Source organism: Spea bombifrons, chromosome 4, assembly GCF_027358695.1.
Source record: "Spea bombifrons isolate aSpeBom1 chromosome 4, aSpeBom1.2.pri, whole genome shotgun sequence".
Lineage (NCBI taxonomy): Eukaryota > Metazoa > Chordata > Amphibia > Anura > Pelobatidae > Spea > Spea bombifrons.
In genome coordinates this window covers 92861908-92884088 of record NC_071090.1, presented here as the reverse complement: position 1 = coordinate 92884088, position 22181 = coordinate 92861908, and the positions used below count along the sequence as shown (strand labels likewise).

General features: G+C 42.4%; 2 protein-coding genes across 2 annotated transcripts in view; one reads left to right on the top strand and one right to left on the bottom strand.

The window, feature by feature from the left end:
- The window catches only part of IQCH (IQ motif containing H), a 38408-nt gene extending 27651 nt beyond the window's left edge, over positions 1-10757 (bottom strand). The window contains exons 1-7 of the mRNA XM_053463781.1: positions 10655-10757; positions 9904-10026; positions 9094-9191; positions 7949-8060; positions 3827-3946; positions 1850-1970; positions 100-237 (exon numbers count right to left, since the gene is read on the bottom strand). Of these exons, the coding sequence (XP_053319756.1) occupies positions 100-237; positions 1850-1970; positions 3827-3946; positions 7949-8060; positions 9094-9191; positions 9904-10026; positions 10655-10705 (763 nt within the window). The 5' untranslated portion in view covers positions 10706-10757. The remainder of the gene's footprint in view (positions 1-99; positions 238-1849; positions 1971-3826; positions 3947-7948; positions 8061-9093; positions 9192-9903; positions 10027-10654) is intronic.
- Positions 10758-10878: 121 nt separating this feature from the next.
- Positions 10879-20760, top strand: AAGAB (alpha and gamma adaptin binding protein). The gene is made up of 10 exons (XM_053465485.1): positions 10879-10989; positions 15570-15760; positions 15968-16064; positions 16424-16513; positions 16622-16705; positions 17047-17123; positions 17647-17740; positions 18249-18353; positions 19919-19968; positions 20335-20760. Exons 1-10 carry the CDS (start codon positions 10920-10922, stop codon positions 20410-20412), a joined length of 936 nt encoding a protein of 311 aa, XP_053321460.1. The 5' UTR covers positions 10879-10919; the 3' UTR covers positions 20413-20760.
- The last annotated feature ends 1421 nt before the right edge of the window (positions 20761-22181 follow it).

The following is a 22181-nucleotide window of genomic DNA, read 5'->3' as shown; positions in this document are numbered from 1 at the left end:
CATGCCCATAACTATTATATTGGTGGTGCTATAGCTATACACAGACAACCAGATTCACCTAGCGGTTTAGTAGACATTATTTATTTTCTGCCCTCTTACCTGAGTCTTGTTTAGAGATAGTTGCCCTCTGCGTCCGCACATTCTGAAGGGCCAGGGCACGGGGCACAATGGGCGGAGGAACCAGCGTAAGATGGGCAGCCGGAGGAATGAGACCTCTCTGCTGCAGGCTCAGAATACCTGTGGAACGACCACTGTTACCACACTGACAGCTCACTGGTATTGCCACATTCTGCCACCAGATTGACTGGTGAACAAGTACCGTATTTGCTCGATTATAAGACAAGGTTTTTTTCAGAGCAAATGCTCTGAAAAATACCCCTCGTCTTATAATCGAGGTCGTCTTATAATCAGGCCTCCGCTGGGGCCAGGCTGCTTACCAGTGCTTTGGTCGCGAGCAGCTTCTCTTCTACCAGCGGCAGGAGAACAGGAAGCTAGAGGAGTGTCACATAACTCTGCCCCCCCTCCTTCCTCTGGGGGCGGGGCCAGAGAAGTTGCTCGCACAGCCGGGCCCCTGCAGAAGTCTTAGAGTGAGAGATCTGCAGTTCAGATAAGGGGGTGGGGGAGGGTTTTTGAGCAAGTATGTGTGATAAATGGAATGAATGAGTATTTAAATGTTTGTGAATGAGTGTGTGATAGCATGGATGTGTAAGGGGGGTGGTGGTAGCATGGCATAGGGAGGCTGTACTCACACTCCCATCATCCCCAGGTTCCAGCATGTACTGGCTGCCTTGGCTTGATAGGAGTGTGATTGCTGTTAGCAGATTATATATATATATATATACCTCCAGAAATGCATTTTAACCCCCTATATGCCACTCTGCCCCATGATATGCCTTTTAACCCCCTATATGCCACTCTGGCATATAGGGGGTTAAAAGGCATATCATGGGGCAGAGTGGCATATAGGAGGGTATAAGACATTTCTGGAGGCAGAGTGGCATTTAGAGGGTTAAAAGGCACACCATGGGGCAGACTGGCAAATAGGGGGTATAAGGCATTTCTGGGGGCAGAGTGGCAACCCTGGGGGCATATGTGCATAACTGGGGGGGGCAGGTTGGCAAATAAAAGGAAATAAAATTCAGGCTTTTTGTTTTTTTCCTAAATTAATATTTAGATTTGGGGGGGTCGTCTTATAATCAGGGTCGTCTTATAATCGAGCAAATACGGTAGTTTAAACCGACATTTGTACCACGACTGGGTCCTTTCTGTGCTCATTTAATGGGATTTCCATGCAGTGCTTTCTGGTGAACATGTATGTGCACAGAGAGTATATAATCTGATTTTCACCTAATACTGTACCTCAGTTTTACGCCATTCACTTTATGGAAGTGTTTTCAGTCCTGGAATACACTGTTTAGACCAGTGCTGTGCAATTCCAGTCCTTTTTTAATTGAGACGCGATGGCGGCCTGTTTGCGATCTCCAAGGACTGGAGGCATGAAGCCCAGGTTTAGGTCGTTAAAGGTGGCTTCCAGCCCACCAGCATTAATACACAGCGTATGTAATTCAGTGTTGTCAAAATGGAGGTCAGCTGTTCAAATGTGGCCCTCAATGGATATGGTATGGCCCCCAGTCTATCCTACTTACTATGAATTCTGTTGTATTACATGTAATTGATGCCATACTATTTGTCTACCCACTCTATAATCCCCAATGATATATGGGCTTTCATAACATAACACTGGAAATGCTGCTATTCTATATTGCTTTTCAAGGCATTAACTTGATAACTGCACTGAATGTGAATAACGAACACATGCGGTCACACAGATCCGTGCGCCGGCCATCACCTTTCTGCATGTCCTTTTCTGGGACAGGAGGTGGCGGCAGAGAGGCGTCCATCCGGTGCGAGGCTGGTAACACCAACAGATTGCTGATGGTCCTACCTCGAGCTATCCTGTCAAGGGGCACCTGAAGGATAACAAAGGTGGAAGAAGCAGCGTAGCTTGGGTTAATAGTGCTTAAACACAGAGGTAAGCGTGAAGAATCACTCCAAAGTAAACCTCTTAAAGCATCTGATAACCTAACTATGGGTTATATCACATATATATCATCACTATGCACTAAATACCTGGAAGAACTTTTCCGGGAACATTAATGGATGTCACACCTTCAGAAGTAGCTCACAGAAAACGAGTACTCTGGTCCCTGGACCTTAGCAGAGATGGAGGCGGCAGGTGTGGGAGCGAACGCATGCAGAACTTTTGCAAACACTACATCTGTTTCCCAAAGTGGGCGACAGCAGCAGTGCAGAAACGGGGGAGAGGAGGACGGTGGAACAGAGCAGGGAGGAGGGAGATGGAGATACGAGCTGGCTCAATACGACTAACGCTTTTCGCGTGGGCAGAGGGCCAGGCGGAGAAGCGCAAGCCCATCTTATTGGAATTCAGAGGTGGCCCTCGCTTCCTGTCCAGAGACAGATGTAACGCAGCCGTCCATGGCATTGCAAGCAGGCATCGAGCTGTTTCCAGGGATTTCTGAGCGTTGGAGAAGCGGTGTTGGAGGCTTGACGTGCAACCCTGCATAGCAAGATGACAGCCAATCCCCCATTCCACATGACAAGCACTGGATAAAAACTTACAACAAATGGTGACCTTTGCAAAGATTAATTTGTTTACCAGCAGAATCCTCCTCTCCTTGTCATCCCAGATGGAGCATATCAGAATGTCCCCGGATTCTAGGTGGAAGGAACGCTGACTCCAATCAGCTACAACTTAACATTTCCCCAGCAATTAGTTCTGCATTTTTTCTTGTATCGTACACCCCTCCCCACCTCATCCTTTATATATGGAGGTTGTCACGCGTTCCCATTACCGATTTAGTAAATACATTCCAATGATTCTAATGAATCGTGATCACCTTGACAATCACAAACAAGAAAATGGAGATTCTACTACTGTTCCCTTGTTCTTATAAACACAGCCTCCGGTTCTGTACAGTACCAAAGCAGAAGGATATGGAACACAAATGTATTTGGAGAGGATCTCGGGTTAGTTGTGACCCAATTTAAATCTAAACTCGGATTACAAACCACAACCATAAACAATTGTATGTTCCCCTCCCAAGACAGTCTATGTCTTTTTGTTGGCATGTGGCTATTTGGCCCTTTGCGGCATCACATGTCCAGCAACAGACTGTCGGCCTACTGAGCGTCTGCATTTTGTGCCCTAATATCACTTACACTTTGGTAAAATTCAACTAAAAGACTCTCTTGGGAAAATAATAATAATAATTTAAATACAGTCCTGATTCATACCATGCTTAAGGGATCTGTACTCCTATTTCACTCTTTGGAAACAGCCTTCCAGCAGATGTGATGTACATAGTGATGCTGTATAGTACTGATAATTAAAGTCCACATAGGATAGGCCATTGTACAGGGCTGCAGAATATGATGGCACTATATAAATTAATAAATAATAACAATATAATAAGGCTATCCTGGATATAAGATTAGGTCAAGGACCAAGTGAGATTTGAGGTCTAAAAGCGGGTAGATTGGCCAATCAGTATCTTCAAATGATTTGCTTCTCTAATGTGACCTGGAAGAATATCCCAATAATGTATATTATAAGCAGAGAAATCACCATATGCTAGTATACCATAAATAGTTAGGGTCGCCATATCGGTTTTATTTTCCTAGATAAACATACATGTCACACAAAGTTATGTGAAATTTGGGGAGAAAAAAAATATCATCCTATATACTTTATCATCGAAATAAGGTAAACGGGAGATACACACCCAACGGTAGCGAGTAAACTTACACAGCTTTTCTGCTTGAGGTTGATCAGAGGCAAAGTAATTCCGTGGCTTTGGCTGAGCACGTCACGGTTTATGGCATTCTCGGGATTGCACATGATGCGAGTGTTCAAGGACAATTTATGCTGCAATAAAAACAAATCCCATGACTCCAACAGTCCCCCCCCCCCTAGAAACCCAAATGGAACACATGCACCGGAGAACCCCCACATTCAGGGCATACAAACAGAAGCGCTCAGACGCACACGGATCACAGCATGCACTCCACACAGCCACATGTCACCTCTTCATACAATGACAGAGCCTCAAGCAAGACGTACGCGTGTGCCAGACGCACGCTCAATCTGACACGCTTACAAGCAAATCAGAACCCTGAAATAACCAGGTTCCGGGTAACGGCAGATCGGACCCAGAGATTAAACCGCGATAGACCTGATTTTTATTAGATAAAAATAATCACACTGTTAACTGCTTTTTGTCCTTTAAAACCATATGGATGCCGTCCTTAATAGCTTAATGCAAACAAAACAAGAATTATAGATTTAATTTCGATTAAAACTAGATTGTAAAAATGGAAATAGAGCATCCTTTACCATATGTATTGTATGCGGAATTATACATAATTACTTGGCTATCATTAAGTAGGCGCAGCTTTAATTCTCAATGCTGAAACGCGAAGGTCGCTCTAATGGTTTATAAACCTTCATTTTGCATTTAAGCTAATGAGAATCTACAGTAATAAGAGTAATATATATTATATATAATATATATATATATATATATATATATATATATATATATATACACACACAGACACAGATGCACACAGACCATTCAAACGTTTGGGGTCAAATTTCCTTGATTTTGTCTGTTTTGTCCATTAAAATAACATGAAATGGATCATAAATCCAGTGTAGACGTTGTTAGAGTTGTGAATGGATATTGTAGCTGGAAATTTAATGGAATATCTTCATAGGCGTACAGAGGCCCTTTATCACTCCCATCACTCCTGTGTTCCAACGGCACGTTGTATTCCCTAATCCAAGTTTAACCTTAAAAGGCTAACTGAGCCTTTTGGAATTATGTTACAGCTAGAAATGTCCCTTGTTCTCAATGAAAAAGTGACCCCAAACTTTTGAATGGTTGGGAAAGTACATTTCAGGGTGTGAGTATCTGAAAATGCTAAATTCCGCTCTTCACATAGAAACTGGGAGAAAGGAAAACTGCCTTATACTTCTCATGTATATGGTGCTTAATTCTCGTTATAAGCGAGAGTCAGGTTATTGATGTGAATTAAATACCTTAAAGTGGATTAAAAAACATCAAACAATCCCAATAGTTATCTAAAACAGCGGTAAGAGAAGGACTAGACCACCCAGGGAATATAGTGACAATTATCCATGTAATAAAATGAAATTATTTAATGAAATCTCACTATGTATTGCTGGGGAGAGAGAGAGAGAGAGGCAGAAATTGATAGAAACGTGAATATTTTTAGGTATTCAACAAAGTGCAAAAGTGAAGTATCAGTTTAAAGGAGAAGAAATGTTAGGAAAGAAAAAAAAAGGTCATGGTCTAAAACCGTTTAGAGCTTAGAGGTAATGTTAGGGAATTTTACTCTACGTGGAACATCCTCCCAGCAGACATGGTAGAAGTCTGAGGTTTTTATTGCAGGAAAGAATGGGCAGACTAAGATGGCCCGAATAGTTCTTCCCTGCCATCAAATTCAATGTTTCTATGAAAAATTCCCAGCATAGCGCGAAGCCTTTGCAATGTGTCCAGTATGACTGAGCGACAAACCGAGCATCACGCAATAAACACGCATGCGACGTTTACACAACAGCTGCACTACCTGGCTTAGTCCGAGGCAATCGCACCATCCCACCGCCAGGCGCGGGTTTTTATTGTGCCGACTGAGGTTCACCTTGTTTGCAGGGTGGAAGGTGGCAAATTATAGGTGGCAATTTCCCAGCTGGAAGCCGCAGCCAGTTAATAAAAGCACCGCGTGCCACGCGGACTCGACAGCTGGCAAAGCAGCACTTACTCTCACATAAGGAACGCGGTGCGGGAGCTCTGTCACAGTATATGGATTTTTAAGCAGGTGTCAGAGGCTTTTATTTGGAAGGCTGAAGTGAGCAATGATATGCCCGAGGTAGATTGGAGAGATGGAGGCAGGTCTACTAAGTGATGCGCGTGCAGGTCACAATATAGTGGCGATATAGTGGATAAGCCTTGATGTGCAATAATGGCAACATGGAGATGTAATAGTGGTGAACGCCAAAGTGTTTAACAAACAGAGCAACTCGTAAAGCAGTCAGAACAAGGAAGCTTGGATTACTTCGAAGATGGACAGTCTGCCACATCTTGCTATCCATAGACCAAGGACCAAATAGGGTTTGAGGTCTTACACCATGTACAAAAAAATGGTAAATTCGATCAAATGGTTCTTATCTTCAAATTTGTGCTTAAAGAGACTTTTTTTTTTGCACGAGATTCCGTGCTCGTCTGTCGGCTGTGAAAAAGTGACAGGTAGCCGGTGGGTTTAAGGACACATTTGTAGCCCATTCCTTCTCTTCCACAATGAAGTCAAAGAAGGGCAGGATCTTTTAGGGTCTAAGCCAAAGAGGAGACCCACTGGGGTCTTTAAGGGGAGATTACGGCCAAAAGGCTTAACCACCCCTCATCACCACCACCAAAAAGCCAAGTCTCCAGGAACCCGGCCCACTGTGCCATTTTCAACGCAAACAAATCCGATAAATCAGTGTCCAGAAATCCAAAACAAAACCAGATCACACGTATCCCAAACCTGAAGTGGTTTTGTGCCATTTCAGGCCCCAGCCTATGGATGGTGCTATAAACATGTAGATCTCCCCACCACCAGTCATAGGCCAGGGCATATTCAAGAGAGAAAAAACATCCAAGAAGTCCAAGAAAAAAAGACCAGGTAATTCTTGTGCTCCTATTGGCTCCCATGTAAGTAAATGTGCCCCCTAAACCTCCATGTGGAGCCCAAAATACCAGGGGCCCAAAATCCACATCCCGGGCCTCATGAGCTTTCATCTTTTAACTGTCGGCCTGTACAAATAAGATGCAAGATGCCCTGGTACATCTCTCCAGCTAAGGTAGTTGTAGCTCAGCCACAGCTTGGAGGGCCCAATAACCTGACCACTGGCCCCTATACCCATCCTTGCTTTGATCCTTCAGTACAAGCCTCTATATTTCCTCCCCATTACCCAGCATGCCGTGTGGTAATAGTAACGTGAGAGAACTCAACATTTCAACACCAGCTGTGATCTAATAGACTTGGTTTCACTTTATTATTTGGATGAACAAGCAATGTGAATAGTTCTATTATAAACATACATTGAGTTGTCTTGTATAATATTAAATATATTGGTTAGGCTTACAGAAGTAATTACATAATTTACATGGTGTCTATTATCCGTATTAATCATCGATACATTAGCTTTCTTTAAATGTTATCATATACTGAGTTTCGTCCATTCTGGATGGCCATGTGATGGAACGGGTTCACATATCATATACCATGTAAAGCCTCGGTATGAGGACGTTCTATATCAGTGAGAGGGAGGAAGATACTATAAGATATAAGATATTCTTAAAGGACACTTTTCTGCTGGCCCCCAAAGCACACAAGCCATGTGGTGGTGGCCACTCTAGAAAATGACAATGTGACTGAGATGGATAAAAGCAGCATACACATAGATGTAATGACACATACATCATACTGCAATTCATACTATCTTGATTGAGAGTCTTTAATTGAAGTGGATAACTTTTACCGGGCCAACACAAAAAAATGATCCGAAGTCACATAAGCTTTCCGGACCTCAAGAGTCTCTTCTTCATTTGTGACTCCATTTTTCTTTACAGCTATATCCATTTTGCTTATCAAACACATTATGCAACACACACATGGACCCACACACTCACATATTCTCTTGCACCGCAATGCACTGTAATGACAAATACACACAGCCGCCATAATGTGAGTGACTTTTATTGTGGCCTCGGTGCTCTATAAGAGAAACACTGCTCTACATGAGGATGCTCTGTGGAGTTATGCTCATCACGTAAGCTATGGTTAAGATTTTTTAGAGTCTAACCTGCTGTCCGGGTGAGAGGTGACAGGATGATCCGGGGGCAAGAGGCCTGGCTTCTGGATAACCAGAAGAATGTGGCTTCTCTGTCCTCTTGGTGGCACCTGCTTGATGTCTCCTACAACATAGAATAATAGCATTTGTAGCTGCAGAGTAGGGGGACCAGGAAAGGACAAGAATAAGTGCCCTTACCATCTTCAGTACTACCTGAGAACTAACTACCTGAGTTTCCCTAAACTTTATTCCCTCAGCCATAAAACGCGTGGTGAGATGGGTACATCTCAAGTGCATTTGGTCCCTACGTTGGTGAAACTTCTTGACAAATTAACTTAACCTCTTTGACTTCTCTGAGCTCAGGTCCAAGCCTGACCCAAAGGACTCTAGCTGGACCAAAGCTGTTGGTAAGTTCATTCTGTCATCGGGGTTTATACACTAAAGGGAAGATTTGTCTTTTTAACTCCCTCGCTTCACAATGTCTTATGGAGGTCCAACCCCAGTAAGCTTCTGCTGCAAGAAGAGCTTGGTTGGCCCAAATAATGAATAGATAAATAAGCAAGATTTCTTCAATCTCCTCACCTATTGAATTATGCATTATACAGGGTCAGCTCAGCCCTTCTTGTTGGAGAAACTTGACAATGTTGGCCCTTTTGAACAGCAAAATGACCTAGAACATAGATGCTGGTCCAGAATGTTATGGATAAGGCTGGATCCCTAAATGTTACACGTTAAGAACCACTTGGACTTGGACTAAAGCATCATTCTAAATGATACAATTCTGTTAATATTTACCAAAAAAAAAAACACACAAAGAAATTTAACATTCAGAAAACTAAGAATGTGGCAGCAAAATTGGTTAAACATTACACAAAAAAAGTATACTGAAAAGGTAATCCTAAGAATTACAGAAAATAACATTTAAGTCATAGATTATAAATTCTCCTTTGATTTCCTGTGAGATAATACAGTAACCGTTTACCCCCATTCAAACCACTTCATTGTGAAATTCAGCAATTTCAATTATATTATATATTTTATATAATGTGTCGCTGCATTGTCTACACTTGGCCAATATCTGATGAAATATGTTGATTTTGTTTAAAATGCACATGTTTATGTATATATGATATATATGTTGGCCACACAGCCCTTACCATTTCATCAGTTGGGGGATATATGGGTCCCTGTTTCCGTCATGAAGTAGGCTCATCGGACTGCAGCTGATATAGTTCAGGTAGTTCTCAGTATGCTTCTGCCAAAGACAGAGATGGAACACATATCTATTAATTGTCACTTGCTAGTTCCACAATGCAATAGTTTACGACCAAACATTCCAAGGCTCATAACCCCTATAGAAACCGAGGAGCCAGGTCATGCTACACATCAACTCCATAAACCGCTGCCTATTTGTATGCATCTACTGTGTTTTATAGACTTAAAGTGGACTTTCACCACAATTACAATTGATATTAATGCGTAGAACATGAAAATGTACCTTCTGTAAAACGTTTTAACCCATATAGGGCTTTAGTAAAAAATTGACTCTAGTGCTAAGTTTGAAAAATGGTCTGATCACCATAGGCATGGCCACCAGGCAGGACCATTCCAATGGTTGTTATGGTGATAAGGCATCATTGTCTATACGTAACCCATATACATGAGATGTAATATAGAATGTTTGTTTAGGACACAAATTTGGTGAATTTATCTAAACCTCATACTATTCCAGTTTTCTACAAATATAACTACATGCTACACATCTTTCAAAAACAGTTAAAAGATAGAAAGAATACATCATCTTGCAGCAGAAATGATTTGAACGGCAAATTATTCATTACAAATATATGCCGTAGGGTTTAAAAAAATATTAACGCCATGCAAGCGTTTTTTCTGCTGTGTTGGTTTCCCTTACACCGGATGTCCGTGAAGCGCAGGATTAGGGTGTATAATCACGGGGCGCTCACCTTAATACCAAGCTCTGTTCTCTGTATGGCTGTCTCCAGAGTCTGGATATCCACAATCTCTCCATTATCCTGGATGCCGGGGTGCGTCAGTCTCTTCTTCAAGTGTTCTAGGTCACTCTGCACCTGCAGGCACACGCTTCCACTATGTTAACAGATCCGGCCGTTGGGAGGCCGCGTGTAAAGAGAGAACTGGATATGTACGTGTTATAGAATGCCTACATTTTAATAAATCATTACAGCGGGTTCATTCGGTTCTACCAAAGTGAAGCGGCTAACACATTACCTGTCATGTCTAGGTCTATCTGCTCTAGAACATCGCCAAACTACTAGAGCAGTAACCCATACAGGCATCAGGCATGGCATACGTGTTCTCTTTGAGGTGTATAGATACTGGTAATGTACTGAACATAAAAACAAGCACCAAATAAGCCAATCATACATTGCATGCCAGTATATTCATACAACTATTGTTCTTATATGTCTATGTGGATGCCATAGGGATCTGATTTGCTTCCAGAAAAAATATACAGAGAATATGCATTTAATAATTAGCTGCACGAAGGTGATGATATAAATGCTTGCTAAAAGTGCATATATATATATATATATATATATATATATATATATATATATATATATATATACACACACATATAAGCTATCATTAGTCTCATATCAAAGTGACCCTTGGCCTCTGCCTGGCATCTGTGCTATTCGGCGCCGGGTGTATTCGCCATGGCTGTTAGGGTACCTGCACCAGGAGGCGGCCAACGGGGTCACTGCCTTGGGAGATTGCGGCCATGCTGCGGGCAGTCTGTGTGCGGATCCAGGCTCTGCTGCCATGGCGACGGGACGCGCTGCCGACTGTACCACTTCTGCAGGGGGAAGTAGAGGAGAACATCCAGTTACTCATACGTAGGGGGAAGCGGAATTGTAGCAGTTACTAGGAGGAAGTTGAGTGGTTGCCATGCGGAAATCGGTCATGCTGGAGTACGGAAGAGGCAGTGAGACCAGTCATGGCCTCCGTTCCCTGTGCGCTGGTTACTAGCTGCGCTCCCGGATTTAGCGAAGAGACGCTGGTTGCACGTAAGGCCCTCTCACAGGGTATAGGGTCGCAGTGTGGGCAGGAGGGTGAAGTGGGTTACATGCCTAGGGGCAGGGGAAAAAACGCGTTTTAATTGTGATTCTCCTGCTTAAACTGAAGCCCTCACTGCTTCATCACAGCCACATCTCCGCGGCCATGTATTATTATTATTGCGAATGGCCCAGTATAGTATGTCTCCGTCTGAATTCAGATTATAGAGTGTAAGATCGAGAGCTGGGCCCTCTCCTCCTTCTCTGCCAGCATGCCCTAATCCGTGTTATTTCCCATCTTGTTTATTGTCGCACTTGTCATTAACATGATTAACATTTCCAACTGTAATAGCTCTAGGGAATCGGCTCCATAATAGTGTGTGTGTATATAATATAATATATATATGTGGCACCATATAAAACAAATAATGGGGGGGGGTGTCGTATGTATGTATGTATGTGTGTATGTATATATATATATATATATATATAAACGTGTGTGTATATTAGTTAGCACTGAGTCGGGTGGGACAACAGTGTTCGCGCAGTGTTTGTATTGTAATCATCGGAAGGATCTCAATTGATGGATCTGTTTGGAGCATTTTTATTATAGAGAAGTTCTCTGTTTTTAACATAACAAATATGGCCAACAAAGTCACGTTATATTTATAAAGGCCTGTTGACACGTGTCTGCATGTATATAAGTATAAATCATTCAAGTGGTTATCAAGGTCATCAGATTCTTTGGAATCATTTTTTTCAATTGTCGTATAGTGTGGAGAGTAACAACATCAGCCGTTCTAGTCGATACTGAGTATACTTTGCGTACGAGTATATTATGTGAAGTTCATACCCCGCCTTTCCTCTCTCCTGCTTAACAAAGAGATAAATATTTCTTATAATGTATCTTTCCTTTTCGTACTTTTACAAAAAGCAACATATCGCTCTGTAATGTGCATTATTATTTATTGCATATATAGTTCATTATAGCGCCATCATATTCTGCACGTCACTGGCTTTCACTAACGCTGCATTTACGTCCCAGAAAAATATGAACGTTATCATGAGCAACAAAACCTTTTTTGCTGTTTTGTGGGTGCTTAAGCCTCTGTGATAAAATGACTTCATTTTTGTTTTATTTTGGCTGTAAACCAGCGGATACGAAGTGAGACGAGGCACCCTGTTTCATGTATATGTAACGGGGTCGCATGTCATCGTATGCGCGCTATAGCTGTATGAGGTCAGACCTTGCAGAAGTATCGTTGCATCGGAGCTGCCTACCATCGATACCATGTCTGGGGCTCCCTAGAGAAGCTTCTTGGAATAATTAAATAAAATTGCATAAGATAATGCAGGATTGCTAAGAGCAAGACGTGTTCAGCCGATACATTGGCTTGGTGAATGCTGTGTGGCACGCGTTCCTATTTGATTTCCACTGGTGTGATTTATTCTTCAGAGCTTTATTTGTTGTGTGAACACTGGTGACTGTGATCTGTTATGAGGACACGGGTATGAGTATACGCTTCCCCAAAGGAATATGTAGCTTCTTCACTCCTTGGGAAAACCAAGCGAGGGACGATCTTCTAGGTCTCTCCCCTAAAGGAGCGAGACCACTGAAGTCTTCATGGGGATGTGGAAGCCAAAAGGTCAACCCACATCCCCCCGAAAAAGCCACATATTCAGGGAGGCGGCTCCACTGTGGCGTTTTCAGTATGTGCCGCTGTGTAGGAAAACAGGTTGGTTGCTTCAAACTTAGTTTTATTTTTTCGTATGTAAAAGTCCTCATATAGCATTCTCGTGGAATCGGGGTGTCGGGGACAGTAAGCGTTTTAATAAAAGGGCCGTAACTTCCAGGAGGGGCTGAGCGCTGGACTGTGTATAGTTAAAGGCACACTCAGGCCATTCTATCTATGTAGTTAAAAGTGTATTTTTTACATAGTGCATAGAGGGGATTATTAGAATTTTCCTCTGTGAATTTCCTCATTAAAGCCAGTTCCAGGGGCTCTAATAAGACCTCTGCGCGCATGTACAGAAAGCACTTGAAACCTGTATTGGAACTCACTCCGTGGCTGTATTCTGCAGCTGTGGAATTGCCATGTTTTTTTTTCTTTTTATATAGACTTTAATATATATACTTTAATACACATTCCTCATTTGTGGAGCACTAAACTGTCCCTTTAAATGAATTCAAGCCCTCTTCCTACATACTTATCCAGTGTGCCGGGTCATATCAGCCCTTCTCGCAGGAGAGCCTAGCTGGGGCTTGTCTTTCATAATGGATAGTTTTTTAAATTTGCTTTCTAACACCTGACTTGGTGAATAACTCCCAAGTATGAATTATAACGTGGGCTTAATGATACTCAGAACCTCTATGATGGGAAGTGTACGATACCAAAAGAAAAGGTAACGCTAGCAAGGAATTTAACGCAAGAATCAAAGCCACGCTAAATTTGCAGCGGTCTAAACGTCTAACCCGTGGGCTTATTAAGGCAAAAAAAACATAATTGGTAATAAATGATCACAATGAACGCTTCTTACTAAGTAACTTCAGTAATAGGCCTGGGCGGTTAAAACATGAATGGTTCCCCCGTTATAGAGTCTGCATAGGGACGCCGCTCTGTCGCAGGTTTCATTATTCATGGTTGCGAGTTTATTCCACCAGGTGGCTGTCAGGCTTCGCTTTATCAGGCGTGACAGATCATCCCGGATACTTTTTCTGCATCGAGAGAGTTGCTGATTTTTGGAGACCAAAAAGAAAAAAATACATGGTCCCATCTGCTGCAATGCAAACTCAATTCATTCATTCATTTGGGGTGATACACTAACACTTGTTCCGGGGTAACACGGCTATTATGTGGCTTGCTTAAAGAGCTGCCTCTGTCTTTGAATTATTTGAGGGTTTTATTCCTTAAATGTAATTAATGTTTAAATACACATCATTTACATTATTCTTATTTTTGAGCAGCCCCATGTAGAATGTTCTCTGCAGGGCCAGCAATAGGTCTTTGGAGTCCTAGGTGAAAAGATTAATTGGTAGCAATAATAAATAATAATGCATACATTAAGGCAGGGTTTCATAAATCCCAAGTGCCAGGTCGCCATGGCGACCAGAAATCCCTTCCCGGCACCTAGGGCCGTGAGGGCGCAAGGAGCAGAAGAGCTGTCCTTAGCCAAGGTATCAATTTTTATTTATTTATTCTTTAGGGAAGCAACAACTATCGGGATGTGGGTCTATGAGCCCCCCATTTTGATCATCCTCCCCATGCGGCTTGCATGCAAGTAGGACATTCTTGCCACAAAGGACCTGAGATATTCTTTTTTATTTATATAACGCCAATCATTTACGTAGCGCCTTGCTCCTCTATCCCTTAAACTGAAAACTCATGGTCTCGAGGTGATCGTGTGTGAAGAACCATGACGTAACATGGAGCAGACATTGATTTCTGTCCTTCTCACAAACTGAAAGTCCAGTTTGGTCCCAGAACCATTCCGATAGAAATACTTTATGGCAGGAAGACCGGACTTTCCGTAAGTGAAAAGCATGCACTTGAATACTCATCAGAAGATTCTAACAGGGCTGGTTTTGTGCTTATTTATCATGTTCCTCAGGTTCCTCTCGCAAACTACACACAGAAGGCAGCTGTTCAAAGCGCATTCCCGGGATAACATTTGTTTTGGAGTAGCAGTCTGTCTGAGCAGGCAGCTCTGTTTTATGACTGTCTGAGCGCACGGCTCTTTCATTTGGAAGCCCTGGTAGAAGGCGCTGCCTGCTCCTAATGCCCCACCGTATAGATATAGATAGATAGATAGATACAGCAAGACCCCTGTCTGGTCACGTGGCTCTGGGACTTGCCTGCAGGGGTTACGCTTCCAATATTTCACCAAATTAAAATACTGTTTTAACCTAGATTGTTCAATAAGTTGAAGTGATGGCTATTTTTTTGGGGAGGGGGGGATTGTCATAATCATCAATAGTTTTGAATTTTACAGACATACATGTGCAGCTCTAATGCTATGGGTAGTGTTTATCTAGTCCTTCAAATCATAGGATGTCATTATTCTTTATTGCGTAGTATTATACCATGGGATATGGCACACTACGGCATAGTGTTGTTATTCAGGGTGCTTTTTGGAGGCTAATGATTGGACAGTAACAGATAAGTCAGAGATGGGAGTAATAAACTAGATACTTTGTAATGAAGCCCCAGTCCATTGGGGAAGGGCCAAGTAGATGTCATTGAGGCTGGAGGAAGCTATTTGGACCAGGTATGGATAAGAGGCAGGTGGCATGAAGTGAGCAGGTCCGGTATGGAGCGTGACTTGGCTTCAGAAAAGGACTGGTGTATGTGGGGTTGAAGAAGGGTTTTGTAACATCCTACAAAGCCACCTATCCACAAACTATTGTGAGGAGATGCTTATTGTGTGAGAGGTGGTAGTTTGTTTTTGTGGTAGGATGCACGAAGGAGAAGAACAAACAGGTGGACAACGCTTTGCTCCATATCATCACTGCATGTGTTCTATGATGTGTTAGCAGCTGCAGGTAACATGCCTTATCCGTTTGAGCCGCACTTACACGTGTTTCCTTTGTGTAGAAATTATCGGGACAGACCAAGTTCCTGCAGTTCCACATGATGCCGAAGATGTCAGACAATACCCCTGGACGATAGACAACAAGTACTATTCGGCTGATGTTAAACTCTGTGTGGTACCCAGCGCAGCGCATGTCACCACACAGCTAGCAGAGACCATCCAGGCCTTCATTGTATACTTTGATAGCACAGAGGTGAGTGGCCTGCTGCGTGCACGCAATTTATTATCACTAACCAATATTCTCTGCATGTCTAGAGCATGAAGGGATACATTTTATGAATATTCTGTTTTAAGGCAAAAAGGTTACAGAAGGTTAAGGGTGGTATAAGAGAATGCTGCCAATATTCTGGTGGAAATGTAGAATTCCCTGATTAAATCTAAACTCTACTTTTGTTCTCAGAAAGCTGGCCTGGAGAAGGTGTCCTCATGGCTACCACTGCTGGAAGAGTGGATGCTGGATGTCATGATCCTGGTCTGTGAGCGGGTGTCTGATGCAGGTAAAAAACTGCCTTCCCTGTACTGTGGCCTATGCAGGTGTAAATGGCTTGAGGACTATACGGGACACGGTACATGGATTCCTGTAACTATTTCCCGACAGGTGTCAGGAGATCATGCTTGCTGTACATACATGAAGTATTGCATAATATCCTGAATCATCTTGAAAGTAATGAATGAGTCTGGATTGTAATGAACGAGCAGTTGCTTTCTGTGGTGATATTTAGTTCTAGAGAAATTTGATTTGAATGTGGTTTTAATTTCTTGTCTAAAGAAGAACAAATGAAAAGTCTCGTTGCTTCTTTTCACAAGGGCTAGGGTCAGAACGATGCATTCTAACGGAAGGGCTTTTTCTTTGCAGGTGTCAGCCGGCAGACTGCTCAGGAATGGTGCATCCAGCATGGTTTTGAGTTGGTGGAACTGAACCCAGAAGAGCTGCCAGATGAAGATGGTAAGGCCCTCTCTGCCTTTGGAGGGATATTACCTACATATTTTCCATAAAGTGCTCTTAAATTTCTCGTACATCATCACATGTTACTTTTTTCCCCCCTCAACACAGATGATTTCCCAGAATCTACTGGTGTGACTCGCATCGTTCAGGCCTTAAATGCCAATGTGTGGTCTAATGTAGAAATGAAGACTGGTGAGTGATAAGAGATGGGTCTTAGCACAAAATTGGAATATTGATCCATTAGAAAAAACAATAATTAAAGGTGACTCTTAATAGTATTCATTGGCTTCTACATTTCACATAAAGTTGCCCGAACCAAACCTTTTCAATTTCCCAGACGTTGTTCGGAAGTATTATTCACTATTGAATAACTGCAATTTGTGACTTGGTGATATTTGCACCATCACTGTATTGGAACTTGCTTAGTACTGATAATCCATCTGGTAAACCCTTAAGAAGTGGTAAAAACACGCTTTTATTATTACTCATATAACCGCCACTAATTAGAGCTGCCTTTATCCGTGTCTTTCCAGAGCAAGCTTTCGGGATCTTTGGCTCGTTGCTGTCAATGAAGCAATCCCCGGGTGGCAGTGAGAATCTGCAGGGTGATGTGAGCGGGTATTTTGAATCTGTTCGTCTGATTAATATTGAGTACAATGGGGGCACATGTGATACGAGCATCCTGTAAGACTGTGTGCATTCATATGCCTAGAGGAACACCAGGATCTCTGTCCTCAAGGTGCCCCCAGGATCTTCAAGGGAGAATTACTAAAAGGTGGAAAGTTGGAGAATCAAAGCTCCAGTGTAATCTCGTGGAGCCCCATCTTCCATCTTACCCCCTATAATTATTTAAGTGATTTTGGGGATGTTACCATTGCTCAGCAGGCCAGTCGTTATACCAGTTTTTGTTTTTGAACCTTTTCTACTACAGACTTATTGGGTTAGGTTAGCTGTTATTTTAGTAACAGAGGAGTTACATAAAGCAATTTTGATGAAGATGATACCATTATTGGCTAGCTGCCGTGTAATAGATTGCAGGCTTTCGAGACTATCTAGGTCTCTGGCTTTTGTACTGCAGAGCCAGTGTGTATGTAGTGGTCTGTATTAACCCCTGACGCGTTTCTGCCGTTCAGGTTTCAGTGCCCGGCGGTGAAGCTGCAGAGGCTCCTACGGATCCAGGGTGCGGCTCGGGTAACCGCCGCGGTTCTGAGGTCGGCGCGCTTGTAGGTGGGTTTGTTCTGCTTTTTGGAATTCATTTATGCCAATGCTTTTTCGTAAAAAGAGTACAAGCATAAAGCCAGCGTCCTTATACCACCTGTTATCCTTAAACCGCTAATTCAGTAGATGGCCGCTGTCTTCTTATTTTTTCCATTGGTAGGGCATTGCACATTCTACCCCCATGCCGTTTATTCTAAAAACTCTACACTTACTGTCTGCTGCAGATTAAACAGTCATCTGTTTAATTCTATTTGAAACATATGGACTGTTAAATATTGTATATAAATACCCCTTGCTACAGCCCAACTTTGTGTTTATGGTAACTCAATCATGAGAGGTTACACCGCTGCGGCAAAATGGATGTCTTCTAATTCCTGTTGCCTGAAATATCCAGATCAGGGAATTACACTGCAGAAATAGTAACGCTTGCTCTTCTGTACGGAACAAGCTGCTCAGAATGTAGTGCTGGATCTACTTCCCCCGGTACGCACCTAGTCCTCTCTCACTTTCTTCACAGACCCAGTGGTGGATCTCGATATCCGGGAACTTGCAAGTCTGACTTCAGCGGACGGGGATCTGGAGAACTTCAGCCGTCTGTTCAGCAAACTACAGGAAATGAAAGGTAATATTGTGTGCCCGAGTTTTAGGGGCACTTCGTGTTACAGCTGCGGTTATAAGTGAAAGGCTTGGCAGATCTCATGGGGGCCGTGGAAATGCAATTATACCCAGCAGCAAACCTATTTAAATTTAGTAAAGGAAATTGGCAGTGCACAGCAGCTTCTTCCACAGACCTCTGCACAACACCTATAATTAAATCTTTATTGGTATTGTTAAAAGTAAAATGATGGAGTGTGCTGGAGAGGCATTTAAAAGGTGGCTGCTCAACAGAGTGAAGGCGTTAATATTTCCTTCAGGTACGCTGGATGAAGAGCTGGCTGCAGTCTCGTACCTTGCGCTGTGTCGGCTTTCACGGCATACTTAGTGGCCCTCTCTGTATTTTAGAAACATGGAATTTGACCTCCGATAAGGACTATTGGGCCCATCTAGTCTGCCCATGTTTCCCGCTGTAAGAACCTCAACCTTTTTTTGGTCCTTGGCCTCGTGTATTCATCCAAGCCATATACCTATCCCCTGTGCTTTGAAATCCCCATAATGTATTAAGCGCTACCATTTCTGCTGGAAGGCTGTTTTACTTCTCAGAGAGCGTTAGAGAAGTGCAGCATCCTTACATTACATCTAAGCCTCTAGTTTTTGACTATGACCCAACATCTCAATTAGATTGAATTAGGATTTTAGATTTTTTTAGGAGTTAGGATGCCCAAAAACTGTGGCCTGGCTGCCGCCCTTGGAGTTGTACTCCCCTGATCTACACATTTGCTAGAAAACCGACTAGCTCAGTGTATAGATACTTCTGTTCTACAGGTGCCACATTGCCCTGGCCATCAATGTTTAGCACATATGCTGAGATGTGGCTTTTGTGGATTAGTTTCACTAGAATTTTATTCCCCTAATATGTGAGAGGCTGGTGGATTAAACTCCTTAAAAACAATGAAATAACACATTGCCCACTCCTTGACTTCTGCAAGTTGTCTGTTCCTTGTGCATTTATTTACTGATTGATTTCTCTGTAGCTGTTGTCCGCAGACTCTTAATCAATCCTTGGTCTCGTCTTAGATTCAGGATAGCTTTATTTCATGTTTAAACTCCCTCATTTTATTAGCATCTACCACTTCTGCTGGGAGGATGTTCCACAAATCTACCACCATCTCAGCAAAGCATCCTCAAAGACAAGCTGCTGACCCTTTAGTTTTAGATTGGCCTCTTGTTCCAGTATTTCCCCTCCTTTGAAACAGACATCCCTCCTGTACTGTGTTAAAGCCATTTAGATGGTTCTATCGTATTCCCCCTCTCTCTCGTCTTTCCTCCAAGCCATTTTTTCAGAAGCGTAAAGGAGGTGGCCCCGCTCAAACAAGCTGGCTGTCTAGACCCAGACACGATATAGTATATAGGTAAATGGGAAAGGGTGTGAATAGGCTATTCCATCTCAGGATATTGATGGTTTTCTTGGCTGTGTGGGGTCTTGAGTTAAGATTGGAGCCCACGAAGCTACCGATATATAATCAGTCCCGTGTCCTACAATGGTGGAAATTATTTATATGTGAAATAAAAGCCAGTTTTCCTTTTCAGATAAAGCTGCCACGCTGCCGCATGAACAGAGGAAGTTACACGCAGAGAAGGTAAGGGGGTTCTATACGTGTATTGCATTTATTTATGAAGCATGTTGTGCATCATATTGGATCTATCACTTTTTTCCAAATCCTATAATTTTCAACGCTGTACCTGCGGGTCTGCATGATTTCCCCCACCTAATAAATTCCCTCTGCCCTATTGTTGATGGAATCGGGAAGCCTTTGTAAGCGTGGGTGAGTACTTTGGGACACGAAGCTGGCTAGATAATGCTGGATTTACTTCAATAAGTGTAGAACGCTTCAATAAATCAATTTAGTTATGATAACATCAGTGGCACTTCACCTTAAAAATCTAAATTCTTGGCTTTAGAAGAATGATGCTATGTAGCCATAATCCTGCGCATTCCCTTTCAGGTTGCCAAAGCTTTCTGGATGGCGATAGGAGGAGATGAAGATGAGATTGAAGGACTTTCATCTGGAGATGAAAACTGAGCGCTGCCTGCACAGGATATGCTCTGCACAAGATGTCACGATATGCGACCGGTACACGGGAAAACAATTCATTTCATCCTGGTTTTCTTTAAAAAAAAAAAAACAAAAAAAAACAGTTTGTTTGTGCTTGCATATATTTGGACTAGAAAATGAGGTTTTAATCAGTTTTATGTGCTCTAATACAGTATTCATAAAAAAAGTGTAAAATATGCTGCCAGAAAATGTACATAGTTTGAAACTAGTATGGACTTAACAGGAGATTTTTGGATCATTGCAGCAGTTATAAGGGAACAGGTTACGTTGCTCCATGATGAACGATGAGAGTCTTAAATAAAAAAGAGAGGAAAACATTAATACCCATTTTTACGATTCTGAAAAACCCAGCAGCAGTCTTGGGAGTTTCATATGATTATCCCCACTTATAGACCAAGATCAAGGACTGGTTAAGGTTTGCGCATGTACAGCAGGAAAACTGCCAGACCAGATGGGCCGTACAGGTCTATGTTTCATTGTCTATCTCGGCCAGGTTGAAAGGATTATAATGTAGATCATGCTGTTCATTGAACACCTAAAGCAGCATGTGGATTAACATGCACTGGAAACATGCCCCGTGCTCACTGAAGTAAAACTGTAGGGTTATTATTGAATGATATACTTAAGATGCAGAGCTCTACATAAGAGATTTCTTGTGAACCAGGCTTTATCCCAATTGAGTGAAGCTTTGTCGAGCTACAGCGACTATTAATAAGTGAAATCTTTGCCAATTAGAACTACAAAAATTCAATCTGTTATCTATTAGTCCAAAATGAGCTATTGGAAAGAATGACATCACTGCTGTGTATTTTATGAGTAAATCCATGGGGATCACCCCCCGCCACCTCTTTCCTCTCTTTAGGCTGTAGCCATCAATTTCTGATAATCCTTCTTGGGGAAGACTCCGAAGTGTTCTTTTCCACAATTGGAGTCCCAGTTTGGGGGGGGGGGGGGTTGCAGTTTTATTTTAAAATGTGTTACTCATGGTATGATGTCACTGGAAACTGAACGCAGCTCAATATTCCCTTGGCACAGGCACTGCTCAGGTCTGCACACAACTCTGTATTACAATATACTTGGAAGCGCTACACGGAAAAAAAATGTTTTAAAGGTAAATTGTGAGTAAGGGTTTTTGGACACAATAGAAATAATAATCAAGTAAAACTTAAATTGACAAACGTGGAACCAGCACTAGTGACAAGATATCAATGTGATTGCGATGGATGAGGTCTAAAGATTTGTAAAGACCATTGTAAGCGTTATGAATATAGCTTAGCGTCATAGGATTGGTATCCCACAGCACATAGTCAGGGTTCACTGACATGCAAGAAACCCGCTGACTTATGTGGGTTAACCCTGTTACCCTCAGGGCTGTTACCAAAAGTATTTCTGTTTTGGGCTTCAATTGTAATTCCATATACAGAACAGATTTAGGCAGAATCCACACGGAGTGGCTTCTTTCTGTGCTCGTGGCATAGGGTTCCGTGTAAACCCTTTGGGAAAAGGTATTTTGGAAAGGGCTGGATAATAGTCTATATAATAATAGATTAGATTACTGTCTATTCCCATTACATTTGTGATTGAGTCCAATACCATGATATACAGGGCAGTTGGGGATGGGGGTTAGGAGCCTGGTATATTCCCCGCCAGCACTGACAGGAGATGTGCAGGTAGGAGCTTGAAGCCACATGTGTGGAAGCCTATGTGTGTGAATGCGTGTGCGTGCAGATATCTGC

Bases quoted from the DNA above. Each gene is read 5' to 3' on its own strand.
- AAGAB (XM_053465485.1), top strand. From the start codon at position 10,920: ATGGCCTCCGTTCCCTGTGCGCTGGTTACTAGCTGCGCTCCCGGATTT. The intron at 15,761-15,967 runs GTGAGTGGCCTG...TTTTGTTCTCAG, and splicing joins TATACTTTGATAGCACAGAG to AAAGCTGGCCTGGAGAAGGT. The intron at 18,354-19,918 runs GTAATATTGTGT...TTTCCTTTTCAG, and splicing joins CAAACTACAGGAAATGAAAG to ATAAAGCTGCCACGCTGCCG.